This window comes from Elaeis guineensis, chromosome 3 (genome assembly GCF_000442705.2).
Source record: "Elaeis guineensis isolate ETL-2024a chromosome 3, EG11, whole genome shotgun sequence".
Taxonomy (NCBI): domain Eukaryota; kingdom Viridiplantae; phylum Streptophyta; class Magnoliopsida; order Arecales; family Arecaceae; genus Elaeis; species Elaeis guineensis.
In genome coordinates, this window is record NC_025995.2 from 100,922,997 (window position 1) to 100,944,422 (window position 21,426).

General features: G+C 37.2%; 1 protein-coding gene and 1 pseudogene across 7 annotated transcripts in view; one reads left to right on the top strand and one right to left on the bottom strand.

Annotated features, from left to right (window-relative positions):
• The window catches only part of LOC105041414 (protein ALTERED SEED GERMINATION 2), a 56,509-nt gene that overhangs the window by 23,800 nt on the left and 11,283 nt on the right, over positions 1-21,426 (bottom strand). For all 7 annotated transcript variants that reach the window (XR_012139808.1, XR_012139809.1, XR_012139810.1 and 4 more), the window contains exons 2-6: positions 15,696-15,764; positions 10,046-10,123; positions 2,142-2,276; positions 1,959-2,066; positions 1,554-1,682 (exon numbers count right to left, since the gene is read on the bottom strand). Coding sequence is in view for 3 of the 7 variants with exons in the window: in XM_010918384.3 (XP_010916686.1) it covers positions 1,554-1,682; positions 1,959-2,066; positions 2,142-2,276; positions 10,046-10,123; positions 15,696-15,764 (519 nt within the window). In the remaining 4 variants the exon portion in view is untranslated. The remainder of the gene's footprint in view (positions 1-1,553; positions 1,683-1,958; positions 2,067-2,141; positions 2,277-10,045; positions 10,124-15,695; positions 15,765-21,426) is intronic.
• Positions 6,516-8,067, top strand: LOC114913985 (uncharacterized; annotated as a pseudogene).

The window sequence follows — 21,426 nt, forward strand, 5'->3', positions numbered from 1 at the left end:
AACCCACAAGATTTTCCATAGAATTTGATGCAACGGGTGCTTTATCGATAATAAAAACCTACACAGATGGTTCACCTACAATGGTATAACCCAAAGTGTAAATAGTAGCTTTTTCGGCAATTTACTTCTTAGCAAATGACAACTCTTTGTTCCATAATACTCCGCTTTACAACCATATGCAGATATGTAATGCATACTCCATGCAAGGATTGAAAATATTGCATTTCCTTCCGAAGCAAGTTACGATCATTTTTTCTGCTGCATAATTAGAACATCAACCACCCATTGATTCTGCTGATATTTGCACTAATTTTGAACCTTATAAATATAATTCCATTATTTTTTCTTTTTACATACATCAAGATAGAACTCTAACCTCTAACCAGTTGGCCTGAGTCAGGCAACCAACATTGATTTGCATGATAAGCATGCCACCCCTTGCTGAAAGCTAGATTTCTTCGAAAACTGGTAACATGTTATAGCATGCAAATGTTAAATTTAGAGGCAACTGCCGATCAAGTCAGAGACACAGATACCTCCAAATTACAGAAACATTCAACAATTGTGTCTAAATAATTTAATCAAAACATTCTTGTTTCCCTGATGTTTTTCCCAAGTTAATATTTATAGCATGCCATTTGATATTTGGCAACTTCATAAAAATCATGAATTTAATAAACAATCTATTATTTTTACCGATCTTTTCTGTATCTTGTTCAATCATGCATACTCATCAAACTAATCAGTTTCTATGGCCATTTCTTCCAAAGCACCAAATTTCCAGTTTTTCTTCAAAATTTTATCATTCGCAAAGTCCTGCCCTTTACATATCAATCCAGAATCCTAACTTCATGCTTGGACAGCAAGAAACCTGTACATGACAACAAAAAACTTAATTTGATGTCCATTTCAAAGGACTTGGCAATGTACCGGAACGAATGGGAGGTGGCACCCAATAAGCTAACCCCTTGATGGTAGATGTATTTTTCCAATGTCTAATGATAAATAATATTCCCATTTTGGATCTAATAATTTGCACTTTTCTTGCAACTGTTTTAATTGCCAAGTTTCTTCTAAAGAAAGGAAGAAAGAAAGGGAAAAGCAAAAAAAGAGGCTTTCTGCAGTTTCATTCTTCATCTTATGTTATCCACATAGAACACTTGCCTCCTTTGAAAGAATACCCACTATATATGGCACTCGTCATATAAATGCTATCCGTATAGGACACTAATCTTTTATAAATGTTTGCTAAGTGTGTGAAATACCTGCCTGTCAGCAAACTCAAACATGAATACATTCTATAAATCAGACTTCTGTACACTTAAAACCATGTAGAAAAACACTAAGAACAATAAGGAAACAGCTACTAAAAACCCTTAAATGAAGCAAAGAGGACAATTACACCATTAGCAGAATTGATTGGTAACAATAAGTTCACAAATCTCCTGAGCAGAGAAAAACTCAGTTCCTTTTTGCATTGGCTTGACAAGGAAGTTGCACCTAACTTATTTACATAGGCCAATTATAGTGTGCTAAACAAAATATTCACTTACAAGTACGTTACGACATTCCTGATTTGAAGATCCAGCAGGCGGGCATGAAACACCTTCACGAAAGTCATGCTGTCTTAAAGTCCCATCCTCACTCGCACTCCACACAACATTAGGATTTCCAACTTCAACCTAGGTATGACAAATGGTCATCCGGCATAAAATTCAGAAAATCCAGTTCAAACAAATCAAGTCCAACACATCAAAAATATCGCAAATTGAAAGAAATTCAGATAATTTTGAATATGATGCTGATGCCTCCATGAATTTCCTTCAAAAAAAAAAAAGGGAAAAAGAACAACTGCTAAGACGTGGAATGTTCAGATCATGATTCATAGAAAAACCAGCTTCCAGATGAACCATGAAATTTCATGCAACACATATCATCTTATAGAGTACGAATCTTACAGCTAGCTTCTTGACCCTCCTTGAGTGACACCGGTACAATGCTGCAGGTTCTAGAGCAATTTCTTCAGAACTTTTCCCACTTAAACGAGATATATTAAAAAGCCGAACCTAAAAAAAATTTCGTATTGATACAATAACAATCTCAACAGACAAACAAGAATAATTTTATGCAGTAAGTGTTACCTCCGCATCTCCTGCCCCCGACACAACAAGTTCATCAGATGTCTCTGGAACAAATTTTGTGCAAAAAATGTTGGTGGAATGCCCAGTTTCAATACTATGCAAAAGTCTCTGGTTGTTGTAGCTCCATATATTAATCTGCAGAGAAGAATGCACAAAGCATTAAGATGTAATCACACATATGATATGAAACTTCTTCTCTTCAGCTATTTAATGGGGCCATCATTGACCGATGAAGCAAACTAGACAAACAGAACATTAAAGAGCAAATACAGATGGAAGAATGAACCAATCTATTCAATAGAATCCATTCAGTAAAATGTCATTGGCACCATAATATGAGAGAAGTAATCAATGCAACCACATACTGATGGTGTACAAATAATAAGAGATTTTTTTGTTCACCAATGAAAATAGACCATCATAGTAACATGGAGGAGAAGGGAGAGAGCAACCTAACCAGGAAAAAAAAATCTTATCTGATCATTTTTGCAAAAGAAGTATAGGTTTGTGAAATTTACAAAAATTATTCAAATCTGGCATTGCTCATGATTCAAAGTACCACGAGATAGAAACAAAAGCATCCTTCTTATACATGATTTCGTAACATATTAAGTAGTCACATCTTCTAAAAGCCTACATTAAAAATTAGAATTAATAAAAGAAATAGGATTGTGGAGACATATAATAATCTATACCATGCTTTTGAAAACCAGACCGAACCATCCGATTCAGGGCGTATCGAGCCAGATCAATGCCGAACCGGATTGGTTCAGCCCTATTTTTCGGCACCCGACAAGAAAAAAATAAAAAATTAAAAAAAAATAGGAACCGCCCAGTTCGGCCCTAAACCGGATGGTATGCAGCTTTACCGAGCCACATTGCCCAGTTTAGCTTCATTTTTACCTTTTGAGATAGAGAAGCTTTTCGACTTCTCTATTTCTCAATCTCTTTCCCACTTCCTTTCTCACTCCCTAACACTGAGAGCGGCAGGAAGACTCTAGAAATACGTGGATTAAAGCCCTTTAGATGTTGTTTGGTATATCACCAATGATGTAATCACTGGGGTGATGTGATCACTGGGATGATATGAATACTGGGATGATGTGCAAATACTGGGGTGATATATGATCACCGTGTTTGGTATATCACTGAAATATCACCGAAAATAAAACTTCACTATGTTTAGTATATCACTAAATAATGATAGTGATAATATATAAAATATCATAAATAGTCTTATACATTAGTACATAATAATTACTCTACAACTTGATTAAACATTCTTCATTCATTACTCACAAAAACATGTAGCAACAGTAATAGTAATATTTATTTTTTTTATTATAGATATTTATTTTGATGAAGGTATTAAAATTATATTGCGATAATATTACATATAATTAGGCTTGACTAGGCTCAGCCAAGTTTGACCATCAATATCAGGGCTGCCCATTAAGAATAATTTAGTCCATCAAAATAAAATGAAAAAAAGAAAAGCATGAAGAATTTAGCATGATCTGTCCATACCAATTAACTATATCTACTTATAGAAATAAAATATGTATCTAATAAATAAATAAAAGATATCCATGTCATTTAACTAAACCTGTTGATAAAAATAAAATTGACATCTAAGAGATAGGCATCTATAGAAAAAGATAAGAAAAATTTTTATTTTCTCTCCAATTTACGGACTAAAAACATTTTTGTCCCAAAATAATTTCAGTACATCACCAGTATCCGATGATGTGCTATCACCTGACGTATGTGTAGTGATAGCATCACTGCATTGTGCAGTGATGCTATCACCGAATTTATCACCGGATCCTTTATCATGGGATAAAATTTTATAATATCAAATAAGGTGATCACATCATCTAACTCACATCACTGAGATGATATGAAATATCACCTCTTACCAAACAGCACCTTAACATATGTTTCTCCTTCCTATCTCTCTTTCCTCTCTTCCTCTCTTTTTTGTTGAAAAATTAATGAATAATAAAAAAACAAAGAGAAACCATGTCAAAAAAATTTTTATTGATATTATTTTAATATATGTTATAGATCTATGGATGATCTACACAATGATACTAAAATCCTTAATTTTTGTTAAGTATATAATTTTTTTAATAAAAAATATATTTTTAAAATAAAAAATTATTTAAAAAATAAATTTTAAAAAATAACTATAAAATTATATTATTGTTTAGAGACTTGTAAGCTACTTTTTACATAAATTTGATGTCAATTTATCAACATTTCAATGCATCTTACGCATAATAACCTAGGCCTATATTTGAAAAAAAAAAACATTTCATGCATGTCAATTGTCTAAGAAAATTATGTGTAATATCCATGATAAAATTCTACATGGATCTACGATCAAATTATTTTTTTATAATTTTTTAAATTTTTTATATATTTTATTTTAAAAAATAATAAATAAATAATTTAAAAATATAAAAAATTAGATAAATAAAATATATCATTTTTACGTAATGATAGAAGTGATGTGCTTATCAATTTTCAGGAATGGATCCATCAAACAAGAAAAAAGATCCAGAACATGATATTGATTGGAAGCATGGGGAGATGCTCTCAGGTCGACATCATTGAAGATATAAATGGTGTAGTATAGAATTCAAGGAAGGAGAAGTTACACGATTGAAGCAACATTTGGCTGGCGGCTTTCTAAATGTAGCTATGTACCATAAGTATCCACAAGAGGTCCGTCAGTTAATAAAGAAATACTTTGCTAATTTTAAAGCAACGAAGGAAAAAAATTTGATGAAGACAAAGGTGGACCGTCAAGCAGCAGAGCCATCTTCTTATCACTCCAGAAAATCAGAGGAAGGATCTGTTCCAAATGATGAGTAGGCACAGATCGAAGCTGTCATTCAGACAAGCTTGGATGATCAGTGGTAGCTAGAGGAGATAGCCAGGTATAGAGCTCGATTTGGATCGTCAGCTTATGAGGGTGGATCAAGCTCAGGGAGCACTACAGCAAAGTCTGAGTCACGATTTAGAAGAACATCCTCAGAGAGCCCGACAGTAGAGACACCAGCCATCTTGCATCTATATTGGAAGTATTTGGCAGTAGAAAGAAATCCTCTAGAGAGATTCCAATAGGAACCACTATCCACAATTTGGATCCACGTACATTTTCTAATAGAGAATCCAAGCAACAGAGGATTGATACTATATTGAGGAAAGATGAGAAAAAAGATATGTGGCGAGCTATTGGATCTGGATTTCACTTCGATCACATCCCAACGAATGCAGCAGACAACCCATATTATCGCTCTACCATTTCATTTATACAGACTGTTAGTCCAGATGTAGATTCTCCAGAATCAAGAGATATCCATAGTGAGCTTCTTAACCAAAATACGAAGGATCTTGAAAAATAGATTGCCTCATATCAAAGCAAGTGGCTTGTGTATGGGTTGACTGTGATATATGATGGTTGGATTAATCCTACTAGATGAAGCATCGTCAACTTCTTGACATCTTATAATGAAAAAATATTTTTTCACCAGTTTATTGATGCTTCAACTGAGGCGCACGATACCAGCTACATCCTCAGATTGGAAGAGGTGATTGATCAAGTAGAAGAGCGAAATATCGTACAGATTATCACAGATAATGGACCATAGTATAAGGCTGTAGGGAAGATATTGATGGAGCAGCGACCGCATATTTTCTGAACCCCATGTGCTGCATATTGTATCGATCTGATGTTGATGGATACTGAAAAAATTCGTAGGGTGCAGAAGGTAGTAGAGTCAGCACAAAGCATCATCAGATTCATCTACAACCATACATGGATCCTATCATTCATGCAGCAGTTTGTTGGGGGCGATATATTAAGATCAAGCATCACACAGTTTACTACTAATTACATAGTACTTGATAGCCTAATTGATAAGAAAGTACATCTACATCAGATGTTTGTCAGTCCTAAGTGGCAATAGAGCAGATATGCCAGGATAGGCACCGAGGGGAGCAATATGGAGAGCTTAGTGACGAGACAGTCATTCTGGCAGCGGACCGAGAAGATAGTGGCAGCTATCAAATCTCTATATGAAGTGCTTTAGACCATGGATGGTGAGCGATACCCCAGATGGACTTCTTATATTATACAATAGAGAGGGCAAAAAAAAAATCAAGATGGCAAATCCACAGCATGTCGATGAGTACATCAGGATCATCAATGCTATCAGATGGGTAGGAAGTCACATTTAACAGATAAGCAGCAAATCAAAAACTCTTTCAAAATTTGTATAAATAAACTTAATCAATTATGAAAATCTATGTGCAATTTATTATCTGAACTCGAGATTTCAGGATCATCAATGCTATCAGATTGGCATGGATGAAGAGCTTTTGTCCGTCCTACGAAATGTAATAGACAAGATGGATCCCGATCCAGACATCGCAGCTATGTGTCTTGAACAAGTTAAGTTCAATGATGTTTATTAACTTAGCTGTATCTTCAACAAGACATTATAATAAATAATTTTTTTACAAACGAAAATATTTAGGAAGGACACAAAATCATTTGGAAGTAATGTAGCGATCAAAAATCAATCAAAGATGAATCCAGATATATATTAATAAATCTATTATCATATTGACATATTGAATCTTCTTTTTGATTTTGCTAAATTTCAATGATTTTGCAGTTGAATGATGGATACATTTTGGTGGATCCATACGAAATCTGAAGGATCTTGCCATCAAGATCCTCTTCCAGATGGTTTCATCGAGTGGATGTAAGTGCAACTGATCGACCTTTGTCCTTATCCATAGCAAGCAGAGGAACCGTCTAAAACAGAAATGCCTCAATGATCTTGTGTATGTGCACAATAATTTGAGGCTAAGGCTTAAATGCATTGAGGAGAAAGTTTAGCTGAAGTACTCAGATCCGACTACGAGTGATTTTGTTGATAAAGATGATGATCCAATGATCGGATGGGTTATGAGTCAGCAGCAGGAGCCAGAGCTTGATGAGCTAGGATAGCCTCCATGACCTGTCAGTTTTATTACTAACGAAGTTGGGGTGGACGTCTCTCAATGGGCAAGTAGTAACATTTCACATAGACCTTCAGTCGATATACCACAGCATCCACTCTCGCAGCCTAGACAGCCAGAGCAGGGCATGACGAGAGGGTAGGCAGCTGCTATACATAAAGATTAAAAAAAAAAGACAATTACAGCCCTAATAGAGAGACAGCATTCAATTCACTCTGATTCAGACATCAGACAGAGCAGTGATGATAGTTCTTCAGCTACTCATGGATCTGATGATTACGGAGGGATCGAAGGATAAGAGACGCAGTCGGTTGGTGATTTTCAATTCACTGGTGAGTCTCAGTTTACACACGTCACGTAGGATAGGGACCATGGTGTACGAGCTAATAGAGTCAGTGATGATACAATTTCATACAGACGACGAACTCCGCGAAGTCGTTCAGGATATGATGCAGCTACAAATGACCTTATACGTGGAGTAGAATCCATAGATGTATAGATTTGTCCTCATATTTTGGATCCTCTTATCCGCAGCCACAGGCAGTCTATGATCCTTACGGATATAGATATGGATATGATGCATCGAAAACATCTCCTAGTGGCTACTATCCTATGCAGTCCGGAGCATCTTATGGATCGAAATTTGCTGTCGGTATATTTAGATGAGTCCCTTCACAACCAGACTACTAGTCCGACGATACCTCTCAAAACCATAACCTTAGTGAGAAATCGAGGATGAGTTATAATCCAGCACGTTTACCTTATGGAATAAGCAGAGAATTATAATACTATGTGGCTAGAGGGATAGACTGATGTTCCTTCTGACTATGTAAATAATTCAGATATTTATGGATATCAACAGTCGACTAGATTCTCATGATCAGTACGTATTGAGTATTTTTAGATTTTTTTAATTGATTTAAGCATTTTAGAATCTAATGATATCTAGTCCATGTATTGATTATTTAAGATGCTAAATAATATCATATCATATTTAGATTCTTGTCACATACGATTAAAGATTTATCAGAGTGATAGGAACATTAATGAATGCCACTAAATATCAATTTGAACTTTAAAATATTAAATAATTCATAAAAACTTGATTAGACACCCCTCCCCAAAAAAAAGCAAAAAAAAATTGACATGCCGGTTCGACCGACACGCCCATCATATCGTATTGATATGATATCGAACCGATACCATACCGAACTAGTCGATGACTGAAACGGTCACTGATATCGATTTTTAAAACCTTGATCTATACCATTATGCAAGATTCACCGACTCGAAATTGGACCCCATGTTAGTTGATCAGCAGAACGGGTTGATATGCCCCTGTATCGGGCCCAAACCAATATAAAAACGAATATGGGGGAGAGAGAGAGAACTGGAGAGAAAAAGAGACGGAGAGAGAAAGGGAGAAGAAGGAAAGAGAGGCCAGCAGTGGCCACCAGAGGGCCATAAAGGCCCTCAAAAGGCCATCGATGCCTTCAAGGCTCCACCCTCCACGAGAGAAAAATAGAGAGAGAGAAGGATGGAGAGAGAGAGGAACGAACTGAGGGGAGATAGCGGGGAGGCCATCGAAGTGCCGTTGAGGCCCCCGAAGGGCCGTCAAGGCCCCTCGAACAGCAAAAATCAACCATGCAACGCCCTTATTACAATCCCATTGACATTGTGGGGTCGATTTTTGCCGTACAGGGGCCTCGACAGCCCTCCGATGGCCTTCCTGCCACCTTCCCCTCGGTCCGTTCCTCTCCCTCCCCCCTCTCTCTATTCTTCTCTTGCAAAGGAGAACGGAGCCCCAGAGGCCTTCGTGGCCCTCCGCCAACCACCGTCGGCCTTTCCCTCTCCTTCCCTCCCCACATCTCTTTTCCTTTCATTCATTCTCCCTCACTCTATTTTTGCCGGCATTCTCCGAATGCCTGAACAGCACCGATAAGCTATCAATATGGTTCAGCACACTCCGAACCACTCGGTTCGGTGCCGTTCGGCATTCCATGCAATTATTTATATCAGTTCCATTGCATATCATAACATGCCGGCCTATATATGATTCAATACAAAGCAGTATTACACCATAATATGCTATCTAGTTAGCAATATCTGTAGCAATCTTGATATAAATATAGCATTGCCCGATGGCATCAAATCACCACCCAATTACAACACTACATAAACAAGGCAAAGTACCAGTGCCTGCCGGGCCATTAGATGCATTCAGCAAAGATTGGCATAGAACCTATTAATTCTTTTCTTAGAATATTTTTGTTAAAAAAGGGTTCCAAGTCCTTTTTATTTTTATATCAGCATGGTGCAGAACGTGTGCTAACATGGAAAAACAATACACATGTCATGCCAGCTAGTGACTGGCATGTCCACTGCTACCAGCACCTAAATTGTTCCTACAGGGCTACAAGGAGTATTAACACTACATCTATCAAAGAATCAACTTTAAGAAGAAAAAAGAAAGTAGCATCACCCTGTGAATCGTCAAATAGTGCATATTGCTCATGTCTTAATAATTCTGTGGAAAAAAATAGAACATTCCGACCTAATGAGTAATCTGCATTCTTTTACATATATGCATAATACCGTGTGGGTTATTCATTTTGAATATTATCAGATTTTTTTCACATAAGGGGCACAACATATCATAAAGCGATTTCAAATTTTCAACAATACAAAATATCTACCATATACTGAAAAAAAATTGCATGACTCACTTTAATCTTTTCACTTTTTCACAAAATAGTTAAAAATACTGTAGCATATAAGTCAGCATCAAAACCAACATATTGACATAACTCTTTCAGACTAATTAACATGACATATTCCTTTTGACACATAAGTTCAGAGAAAGATACTCTTGTATCATCTGATCCAGATATTAGAAGAGAGCCTTTTGAGTTCCAAGCAATTGCATTAACACAACCTTGATGGCCCTGTCAAGAAATGCCATAAGTGATCATTAACAATAATGACAATGAAAAATGAAGAAAAGCAGCAAAAGTATACTCAGGAAACTGTAGACAAGTACAATTAGCTGGTGAAAGACATGACTAACTGCACTCAATATCAAAAGTAGGCTACTATAGAATGAGGGCTTAACATTATGTTCAAAACCAAACCATTCGAACTCAAGATGATATGCTTGAAAAATAAGTAATAAGAGATAGGCATCAGCTAAGTACCAAAATGAATACGAAAACAAGTTTGCTAATTTTCAAGAGCTGTTTGGTTGCTTGCAAATCCATTTGAATGTAAATGATTTGCGCTTACAAGAGAAACATTGCATACAACTAGCATTTGCAAGAACTGCTTTCTGTTTAGTTGCATGCAACTACAACTGCAAATGCATTGTGTTATTTCATTCCACTGTTGAGATTAGATTACCAGAAAGAGAGAGAGAGAGAGAGAGAGAGAGAGAGAGAGAGAGAGAGAGAGGGTGGCAGAAGAGAGAGATGATGGACAGCTAATAATGGTGGAGAGAGGTGGCAGTGGAAGAAGGCAGGGGGTTGATTACATATACATATATATACATGTGTGTGTATTTATATATGTACGTATGCACCCTGTATGTGTATATACACATACACATAACTATATACACCATATACATACATATACATATATAATACCTGCATACATATGTATATACACATAAATACATATGCACACATACATACACATATAAGACACACACACATACATTGCAAGAGAGGTGGAAGAGGAGGAAGGAGGTGTTTGGTAGTGGAATGGGGGAGAGGATGGTGGCAAATAGTAGAGGAGGGTGGCATCAGAAGTGGGGGGAGAGGGTGAAGGCATAAGAGGACGATAATGGACTGTTACTAGTAGAGGAGGAAATGGTGGAAGAGAGAGAAGAGGTGGACAAGGACAAAGGTAAGTAGGTAGAGGTGGTGAAGGGAGGCAATGGACAAGTGAGATAGGTGGACAAGGAGGGAAGCAACCAATGGTGCAAGTGAGAAGAGGATAATGGCACATGGCAATGCAAAGGCGAAGAGGATGGTGGGAATCAGTGATGGAAAAGGAGAGAGGTGAAAGATGTGGGCAAGCAATCACAGGAAGGGAAGGGACAAGAGGTGGGAGAGTACTCTCAATCATGCAAGTGGAAAAGGCTTACCACACAACTTGCAACATAAGTTGCAAAGGCTTTTGTTGCCAATTTTTGCTACAAAAGTTCTTGCAATTTTTTGGGACCCATTTTTGGTGATTCAGTTGCACCACTGAAAATGAGTTGTACACAGCCAAACAACCGCAATTAGCTGCCTCCAACTCATTTGCTGCAATTGGGGTTTTAGCTTACCGATTTGCCTGCATCCAAAAGGCACCTAAAATTAAATGTGCAAAATGCTCATTGTAATCTAAAAATCCAAAAGGTTCTCAAACATCAAAGAAATGTCTCAAACAATTCCATGATCACGTTCCAGAGATCAGAAGACTAGATGGTTTATGATGGACCCTCATTTCTGCAAATCAAAGAGGTGCCTGGCCGCTATCATGCCAGTGATAAACATGGGAAGCATCTGATTTATCTTTGGTGCAAATAAAAGATGAGGAAAGGAGGGCATGGGAGGAGTGAAAAGAAAAAAAGGGATAAACAGAGCAGAATGAGGAAGAAAAATAGGAAAGAAGAAAAAATAGGAAAGAAGGTAGCAGCTATTCAATCCAGCCATCCCTTCCATTCTAATCAATTATGCACTCCTTTTCTTTCTATTGCAGTCATCAGATTCTACGAAGTCTAGGTAGGTTCTTGGATATAATTTTTCATCGTAGAATTTTAATAATGGAGTGTGTGAAGTTCTGCACTTTCTCTTCCCCATACAAAGCTGCATCTGTTATTGTGTTTTACTAAATTATATAAAACCTGGAGGCATGAGGAACCACCTAATGAACACAAATTATTCCTTGCTGCTGCTTTCCAGCAAAGAAAAGTGAAGACTTTTAAACATTAATTACAAGCAAGTCCAAATAGTAACCACAATTTCAAACTCAGGATCCTAGAAAAGACTGGTTCACATATATGTGATTAACACAACCTCTCAACATAATATAGCCATAGTATACCTCAAGTACGTGCACCCAACATGTAAGCATGGATATTTGGTGTGACTCTTCGACACGGCTCCGTAAAAAGATATTCTTAGATATTAGAAGATCTGACGTTTAGAGGCACACCAGAGACATGAATCCGAGTCCATGTAACCTAGCATAAAAATCCAAATATGAACCGCAATCTCAATCTTAGAGTTGCGGACAAGATTGATAGATATATATATATATAACCTCTTTGTGTGTGTGTACATACATGTATGTATGTATGTTTGTGTATATATGTACGTGTATGTGTATATGGATATGTATATAACTCAACATGATAAATTAGGAACCGCAGATTTTTTGGGCCATCACATTCATGCATTTATGATCCATGTGACTGTATTGATATAACACTCGTCAAAAAGAAAAAGAAGCAAAAAGAAAAATTGGGTTTCTTTAGAAGGCACTTCGTAAGAAGTACTCGAGTTCGACTCTCGAGGTGCTTCGTTCCAGTCGAAGATTTCAGTCCTATCGAAGGCTAAGTCCCTGATATAGCTCAGTTGCCTAGTCTCAGTCCAACCTCCAGATAGATCCGGCCACAGCCACCCTTTCACTTTGAAAAGATGCGGCAAGATCATCCATCACTAGAAGCGGGCATGTGATCATTCTTCTTCTTCATTTGCCTTGGAATCTCACCCTATACACGGTCCTCACAGAAGACCCCCTCCTTATCCACAACACATGTGTGGTCCGTAAAACCCCTCTTTCGATTGTCTTTTCATCTTGTAAGGCAAGCATACCTCCCTCTGTTGGAGGAAGATCCGCAGAAGAGAGAATTGCTTTTGTTAAAAAAGCTTAAAACCATGAAAGCCAGTTGCTGAGAAAAAGGTAGAACCATAAATACTATCCAAAATATTGGAGGGAGCTTGGTAGGATGCCGGACCTTCTTCTGGCAGGATCTTTCGCTGCTTCTCTTGTTATTGCTCTCGCCTGTCACTACGCCACCTCAGCAGCTGGGACTGGAACTGCTTCCACATCTGGCACTCCCCAACCTTTTCTATCTATCTTTAGAAGTAGGGCAAGTGTCTAAAGACTAGCTTCGTCGAGAGAAATCAAAAGCTGAAGGCACGAGCGCTTGTCGACGATCAACCGAAGAATGAAAGGTCTCCATCACCACAACCAATTTACGATAGACATCACACACTTACTTATAAGTATTGCTTATGGGATGAATATACACCGAATTTCCTCTCTTAGCTAGTGGTGTTGCTTGTGAGAAACCAAAATCCTTATATATGACCGAATAACCCCACCTTCAACAACAAGCACAACATCTATGTTGACATGAGTAACCTAGAGAATTTGCTAGCCCAATGAAGAAGCAAAACAATAAAGCAAAATCTTCAAGTAAATTGCTTTGTTTGGCCAGTTTGTGGAGATTGGAGAAGCTAGGGGTGCTCTACCATAGCAAGAGGGTTGCTCAGTTGTTCCCTAAATTCCCATGAATGAAGCCTCAATGAGCCCAATGGATTTGCATGTGCCATTGTTCAAAGTGTCTCCATAGAGGGGAAAAGATAAAAAAGCTAGGATAATAATGGACTGCATTATTGCATTTTTATATTTAAACCCACACAGAATAACATAGATCATAAAATTGGCATGTTCGCACTCTTTACATGATTATAAGTTGATTTACAACACATGAAATGGAACTGCTCTAAGTTTGGATCTTCAAAAACTATGTTGTACCTTGGCAAAGTCCTTATCATGCATGGCAAAACAGGGTTAACAACTTATAATTTTAAAATCACAATGTATTTTTTCTTTTCTATTATAAATTTATAATTGCAAAGAAATTTTTTGCTCAATGAATTGGAAGCAAAGCATCTAAAAGCCTGTTAATGCTTCCAAGTATTCTCGCTAACAGATAAAAGAAAATATGGCCATAAATAGGTTTTAGTACAGCATATGAGACTACTTTTCTGGACTGAATTTTAAGTGCTCCACAAATTGCTAGGTAGACCCAGTAGGAATATCTATTACTAGGGATCTTCTAAAGAGTTACAAGACAAATATAAAAAATATGGTGGCAACACTTTAAGAAAAAATTGAGTAAACGTTCAACACAGATTGTAGTGTAGATAGAATCATGTGACTAACCTTTTTCCATATAAATTAGGACATACACAAGTCCCAGTATAAGTCCTCTATTAATATGAAATTTAGTTATAGTAGACTATTTTGAAAAAAAAGGATGAAGAGATGATGTCTAGCTGACTTTTGATGACAAAAACAAAAGTACAAAAGTAAAAGATGAACAATACTTGAAGCCCTAAAAAAGACTTTGATCCCACTATAAAAATGCAAAACCAAAGTAAACTGCAGTAGATGCTAGAAAAATGAGACATTTCATATTTGGTGTCTCATTTTGCCAAAGTAAATATGATACTAACTTGTGAAATGCTTCTATGCAAAGTACAGAACCCTTTTTTGGTCCATAAGTCCCAAAAATTATCCTAGGACTTCATTATTCGAGCCATCATCACAATCAAGGTCCACAATTCTGGAATCGGCACCCGCGCCAGTAGGTCGATGGTATGGTATGGTACAGTACCATGCCATGCCATTCTGGCATGTAGCAATAAGACCAACGTGGGAGAGGGAGAATGAGAGAGAGGAAAAGAGAGAGAGGGGGAGGGAGAGAGGAGAGGGGGGAGAGCGAGGCACAACCCCTATTTAATTTGGAAACAAGGACTCCATCCCCGTAATACATTTTTTTTCAAAAAAATTAAGTGAAGTCGGTAGCAACTATAGACTTCACCTTTGTTTTTGAAATTTTTTAAGTAGGCAGCAACTAGCAACTTCACTTAAAAAAAAATCCAAAAAAAAATAAAGGGGATAGAGCCCTTGTTTCATTTTGAAACAAGGGCTCCACCCAGTTACATTTCAAAATAAGGGCTCCGGCCCTATTACACCTCACCGAAGGAAAGGGAGCTCGAAAGCCCTCTCCTTCTCACTCTCTCACCCTCTCTCCCCCCTCTCTCTCTCTTTTCCCCTCTCTCCTTCCTCTCCCCTCCCTCTCCAATGTCTCAAAATGTGTGGCAAAACCGTGCCAATCTGCCAGGATATAGCTCGATATACTCCAAACTGGGCGGTACAATAAACCTTGATAACAATTTTATAAGATATGTTACCTAACTAAACAATTGGTAACTAAAAATACAGGAGCAAGACATCAAGCACACAAGATCTTACCTAACTAAACAATCGATAACGAAAAATACAAGAACAAGACATCAAGCACACCAGGCACACGAAATTACAAGGAAATGAACTTGGCCACACTACTTATTTGCTATTTTACATTCCCTTCTCAATGTTTACATGATCTTAAAAAGTATTAATTGCTTGCCAAAAACATCAAGTGCAGAATAGAACTTCTATAACAACACATACCTCCATAACTTCCTCCAAGGCAAGCCTTTGTATCAAGGATGAGTGTAATTGCAATCTGCAGTTTACATCCTATGTAACAGCAAGAAACTATGTAAGCCTGAAGCAGCAAATGAAGTCTAGCAAGATCAAACCAATTTACAAATGTGAGCATCAAACACTGAAAGAAGGTTGATATCCTTAAAGCAGTTAGTATGCTTACAAATGTATCAGCAACTGTTATAGAGCCCATAGAATTAGCCAAGGTGGGATGCAAAGAACATTCATATAAAGAATCCAAATTTTACATTACTTGAAAGAAATAGCAATTTTAACTGGAAAGTTCAGCATGATAGTGGAAAAGAGCTACTTGCATTAAACATTCCCTGCCATAAAGCTAAAATATTTCTATCAGATAAATGATCCAATGCAAGGAGAAGAAAGCAACAATAAATCAGAAAAAGAAAAAAAGAAATTACGAAGAGCATACACACACATGCACACACACAGAGAAAGAGAGATACTTATCCATATAGTGATAATACATATGCACATAAATGAATATATATAAATATGCACATACATTCCCATAAATGAAATCCAATGCAAGGAGAAGAAAGCCATAATAAATCAGAAAAAGAAAAAAAGAAATTAGGAAGAGCGTGTGCGCGCACACACACAGATATATATATATATATGTATGTATGTATGTATGTATATGTATATACATGCATATACATGTATATCTACATATACATATATACATGTATATACATGGATATATGTATATACATGCATATACATATATATATATATATATATACATATACATATATACATGTATATACATATATATATATATATACACATATACATATATACATGTATATATGTATATACATGTATATATACATGTATAGACACATGTATCGACATGTATAGACACATGTGTGTATACATGTATAGAAACATGTTGGTGCGGACACCAGAGCCATCAAAAATCGGCAACATGATTTAAATTCGATTTGGATCGAAGAAGCCTCATTAGATTGATTCTACTTCAGTTATTTATTTTCAGTCAATAAATTTTTAATGCATTTAGCTTTGGATCCATAGGGCCATACTTGGATTTGTCCACGTCACCTTTGGAGCCACCACTCTCCACATGCCAAGAGAAGAAATATGCATGCCAACGTGTGCCGTGCTCATGCCAAGTTGTGTCAAGCATTAAGCACCCACATGGAGTTCCATTTCTTTCCTAGAATTCCTTAAAAGTTCTTGGCTACTTATTTATTTTGTTGAAGGCTGATTTCTTTCCCATGATAGATTATTTTATCACATATAATGCTTTACTTTTTTGTGGAGGGCTGATTTCTTCCTTGTAAAAGATAAGAGATTCTTAAAGAAATAAGACTCTTAGAGTCTTATATAAATCCTTGTATCTTCCGTGAAGAGAACAATGAATAATTTTACAAACTTCACAAATACTTGTGTCAATCGCTCCGAGAGGGAAAGGGTGTGACACCCAAAATCGTCCCACAAGGGGAGGGTGTGAGGTCCACTTTCTATCCTACTCCTACTTAAGATCCAGTGTTCCTGCGACTCTGATTCAACTCCACCATCTACCCACGCAAGCCTATCCCGCCAAGAGAAGATCTGTCTCCTCCAAAATTTTCATCTATCGTGCTGAGAGGAGTGATTTTTTATTCTACAGATCATATGCTGTCAAGGATCTTCGTTCCTTATCAGTTGATCTTTGAATTTTTTTTTAATCCGATGTTGGTAAAGACCTAGTTCTTTATCGATGGATCTATTTGGTTAAAAGATTAAGAGCCCTAATCAGAGTAGTTTCTTAACTACCACGATTCGGATTCTTATCATCTTCTTGGATTTTTCTTATGGATTTAATGTTTTATTTTTTCTTGTTTGATTCATATTTCTTTTTTTGCATTTACTCATGAGCATGTTTAATTTCTGCTATCTGTTTATGAAATTCTTTATTGCTAGTTGTTTACTGATCTCTCAAATGGCATTCATCTGTATCATTTAGATTGATCTCGCTTTAGTCTCGTATCAATCAATCACGCCTCCTGAGCAGAGTATAGGCAACTATACTATCTGTCCTGGAAATAATGAGCCCCTGACTGGACGTGATTTGTTGTTGATGAACAGAAGAGAGCTTGATCATTAGGATTGATTTTTTTTTTCTCTCTTCTTTAGGGTTGTCCCGCATCAATTTAGTATCAGAGCTGGTTGATTAGGACTTTAGTTTAAATTCAGTAATTTAAATTTTCGCTAGTTAAATTTTCGCACTCTAAATTTCGTATTCAAGCATTTTAATTTTTATTACACCTTATTTCTGCATCCTAGAGTTGCATGACCACTAGATCAGGTACCTGGTACCAACATCCTACTTTCCCATCCAACACCAATATGGATCCCAATATAGCAGCTATCATTAATGCTCTAACTGAAAAGTTTGATGACATGAAAAATTTTATGAAAGCCATGGATGAGAGAATAGTGGTATTAGAAGAAGCTAGGCAGAAACAACCTGAACCTGAGTCTCTCTGACTACCTATAGGATAAAGAGGTAGGAATCTAAAACTTGATCGACCTATAGAGGCACGTCCGCACCATAACCAGTTCGATCAAGATGAGCATATTCTTAGGAATGTGAAGGTCGAAGCCCCAAGTTTTGATGGTTGTCTAGATCTGAGAGAGTACCTAGATTAGGAATCAGGTATGGACCACTATTTTGGATGGTACAAAATATCTGAAGCAAGGAGAGTTAGATTTGCTAGGATGAAATTGGTAAGGCAAGCCCGACTTTATTGAGAAAGTGTTGAGCGTCTTCTCAATCAGAGAAGACAAGATCCGATAGAAAACTGCGATGAGATGAAAGAAAAACTCAGAGAGAAGTACCTCCCCACCTCTTACCAACAAAGACTTTCAGATCAATGGCAGAGGCTTACTCAAGGGAATAGATCAGTCACCGAGTAGTATATCACGAGATTTAATGAATACCTCATGAGATATGGAGTAGCCGAAGATAGGATTGTTACCTTATCTAGATTTAGAGCTGGATTATGAGAGGATATTCAGCGTGAGCTCTTTCTGCGAGAGATAACCACGTTGAAACAAGCTTATCAACTTGCCTTAGACTTTGAGAGATTTTCTAGATATTCGACTCCTCATTATCCTGAACCCAGCCGAGTAATCCCTTCTGGATCGAGACCTAATATTAATCAAACTCCTAGTAACGGACCTCCACTTACAAATCCTATTAGGAGAAAAGAAGATAAAGGAAAAGAAGCTATAGGAGAGTTATCAAAAGGAAGTAGATCTCGATTCTATTGCTTCAAGTGCCATGGTTACGATCACTTTGCTGCACAATGCCCCAACCGATCATTATTCGTAGAAAAATTAGGAGAAACTCTAAAAAATATTGAGGAGAGAGTTTATGAAGCTGATCCAGATTTAACCGAGCAATTTGAGAGTACTGAGGACATCCTAGATTATGCCGCAACCGAGTCAAACCTTAGGCTTGGAGTCATTAGGTATGTCCTAGCACAAACTAAGGAAAGTGAAGACGGGCGTAGGACCTCTATTTTTCATATCTTCATAAAATTTGACGATAAAATTTGTAAGATAATCATTGATAACGGTAGCTGTATCAATGCCATCCCCACCGACACGATTAAGCGATTAGGATTAACTCCTGTGGATCATCCCAGTCCATACCGTGTGTCTTGGATTGATTCCTCCTCTATTCCCATCAAATTTAGATGCCGTGTGCCCATCCAGCTTCATTCCTACCAGGATCATGTGTGATGCGATGTCTTATCCATGGAAGTCGGAAGTATCATATTAGGTCGGCCTTGGCTATTCGACAATGATGTTACGATTTATAGCCGAACCAACTCCTATAGCTTTACTCATCAGGGTAAGAAGATCACGATTAATCCTTCCCTACCTAAGGCTACTAATAGAAAGATGGCGATGGACCAAAAGAAAACCTCAAGAAGAAAAGCCTCCATTTGATAGGTACTAAAGAATTAGAGACGACCATGAGTGAAGGATCACCAGTTTGGATGCTTGCTGCTAGAGAAATTCGTGAGGATTTTAAGGTGGATTATCCTAAGGAAGTAGCTAGTCTTCTTAGTGAGTTTCATGATGTCTTTCCTGAGGATCTTCCAGATTACTTACCGCCTATGAAAAACATTCAACATGCCATTGATTTAGTTCCTGGATCTACCCTATCCAACTTGCCCCACTATAAGTTGAACCCTAATGAGCATGCTGAGCTACAAAGACAAGTTGGAGAGCTGATAAAAAAAAGATTTGTGAGGGAGAGTTTAAGTCCTTGCGCGGTTCCTGCACTACTGACTCCAAAAAATGATGGTACATAGAGGATGTGCATAGATAGCCGTGCTATTAACAAGATCACCATTAAGTACTGCTTCCCCATCCCTAGGTTAGATGACATGTTAGATATGATGGCCGGATCCACTATCTTTTCTAAGATTGATCTTAAGAGTGGTTACCATCAAGTAAGGATTAGACCGGGGGATGAGTGAAAAACTGCTTTCAAGACAAAAAATGATTTATATGGGTGGATGGTGATGCCATTTGGATTATCTAATGCCCCTAGTACCTTCATGAGGTTGATGACCCAAGTACTACGACCATTTATATAGGAGTATTTATAGTCGTATATTTTGATGACATTTTGATTTATAGTCGAACTAGGAAAGACCATCTAGATCATCTCCAAAAAGTGTGTCAAGTTCTTAAAACAGAAAACTTGTATGCTAATCCTAAGAAATGCACTTTTATGACAGACCATATCATCTTTTTAGGTTTTGTTGTTACCTCCAATGTTGTATCTGCTGATCCTGAAAAGATTAGAGCAATAGTTGAGTGGCCGGTGCCCAAGAGTGTGCATGACGTGCGGAGTTTTCATAGATTAGCAATCTTTTATCACAGGTTCATAAAAGGGTTTAGCACCATAGTCACTCCCATCACTGACTGCATTAGAAAGAAAAAATTTGAATGGACTAGGACAGCCAATAGAGCCTTTCTAGATATTAAGGACAAGATGATCCATGCCCCAATCTTACGTCTTCCTGATTTTTCTAAGATTTTTGAAGTAGCGTGCGATGCGTAGGAGTTGGGATTGATGGTGTCCTTAGTCAAGAAGGTCATCCAATAGCATATTTTAACGAGAAACTTAACGATTCTAAACTCAAGTATTCTATCTACGATAAGGAGTTTTATGCGGTAATCCAAGCTTTAAGATATTGGAGGCATTACCTACTACCGCAAGAATTTGTTTTGTACTCTGACCATGAGGCCCTTAGATTCCTGAATTTTTAAAAAAAATTGAATCATAGACACGGTAGGTGGGTCGAGTTTTTACAAGCCTATACTTTTGTTTTGAAACACCGTGCAAGTGTAGAGAATCGTGCTGCTGATGCCTTGAGTCATCGTCATACTTTGCTGTCCACCGTTAGTATAAAAGTTGTTGGTTTTGATAAGGTTAAAGAAAATTATGAGTGTCCAGATTTTGGTGACATACTTACCGCTTTACGAAAGGGGCCATCTAGAGAATGTAGTGAATATACCCTTCAGGATGGTTACCTATTTAGAGAAACTAGGCTGTGTATCCCCCGTACATCTTTAAAAGATTTTTTAATTTGAGAATTACATACTGGAGGATTAGCTGGACACTTTGGTAGGAATAAAACTATAG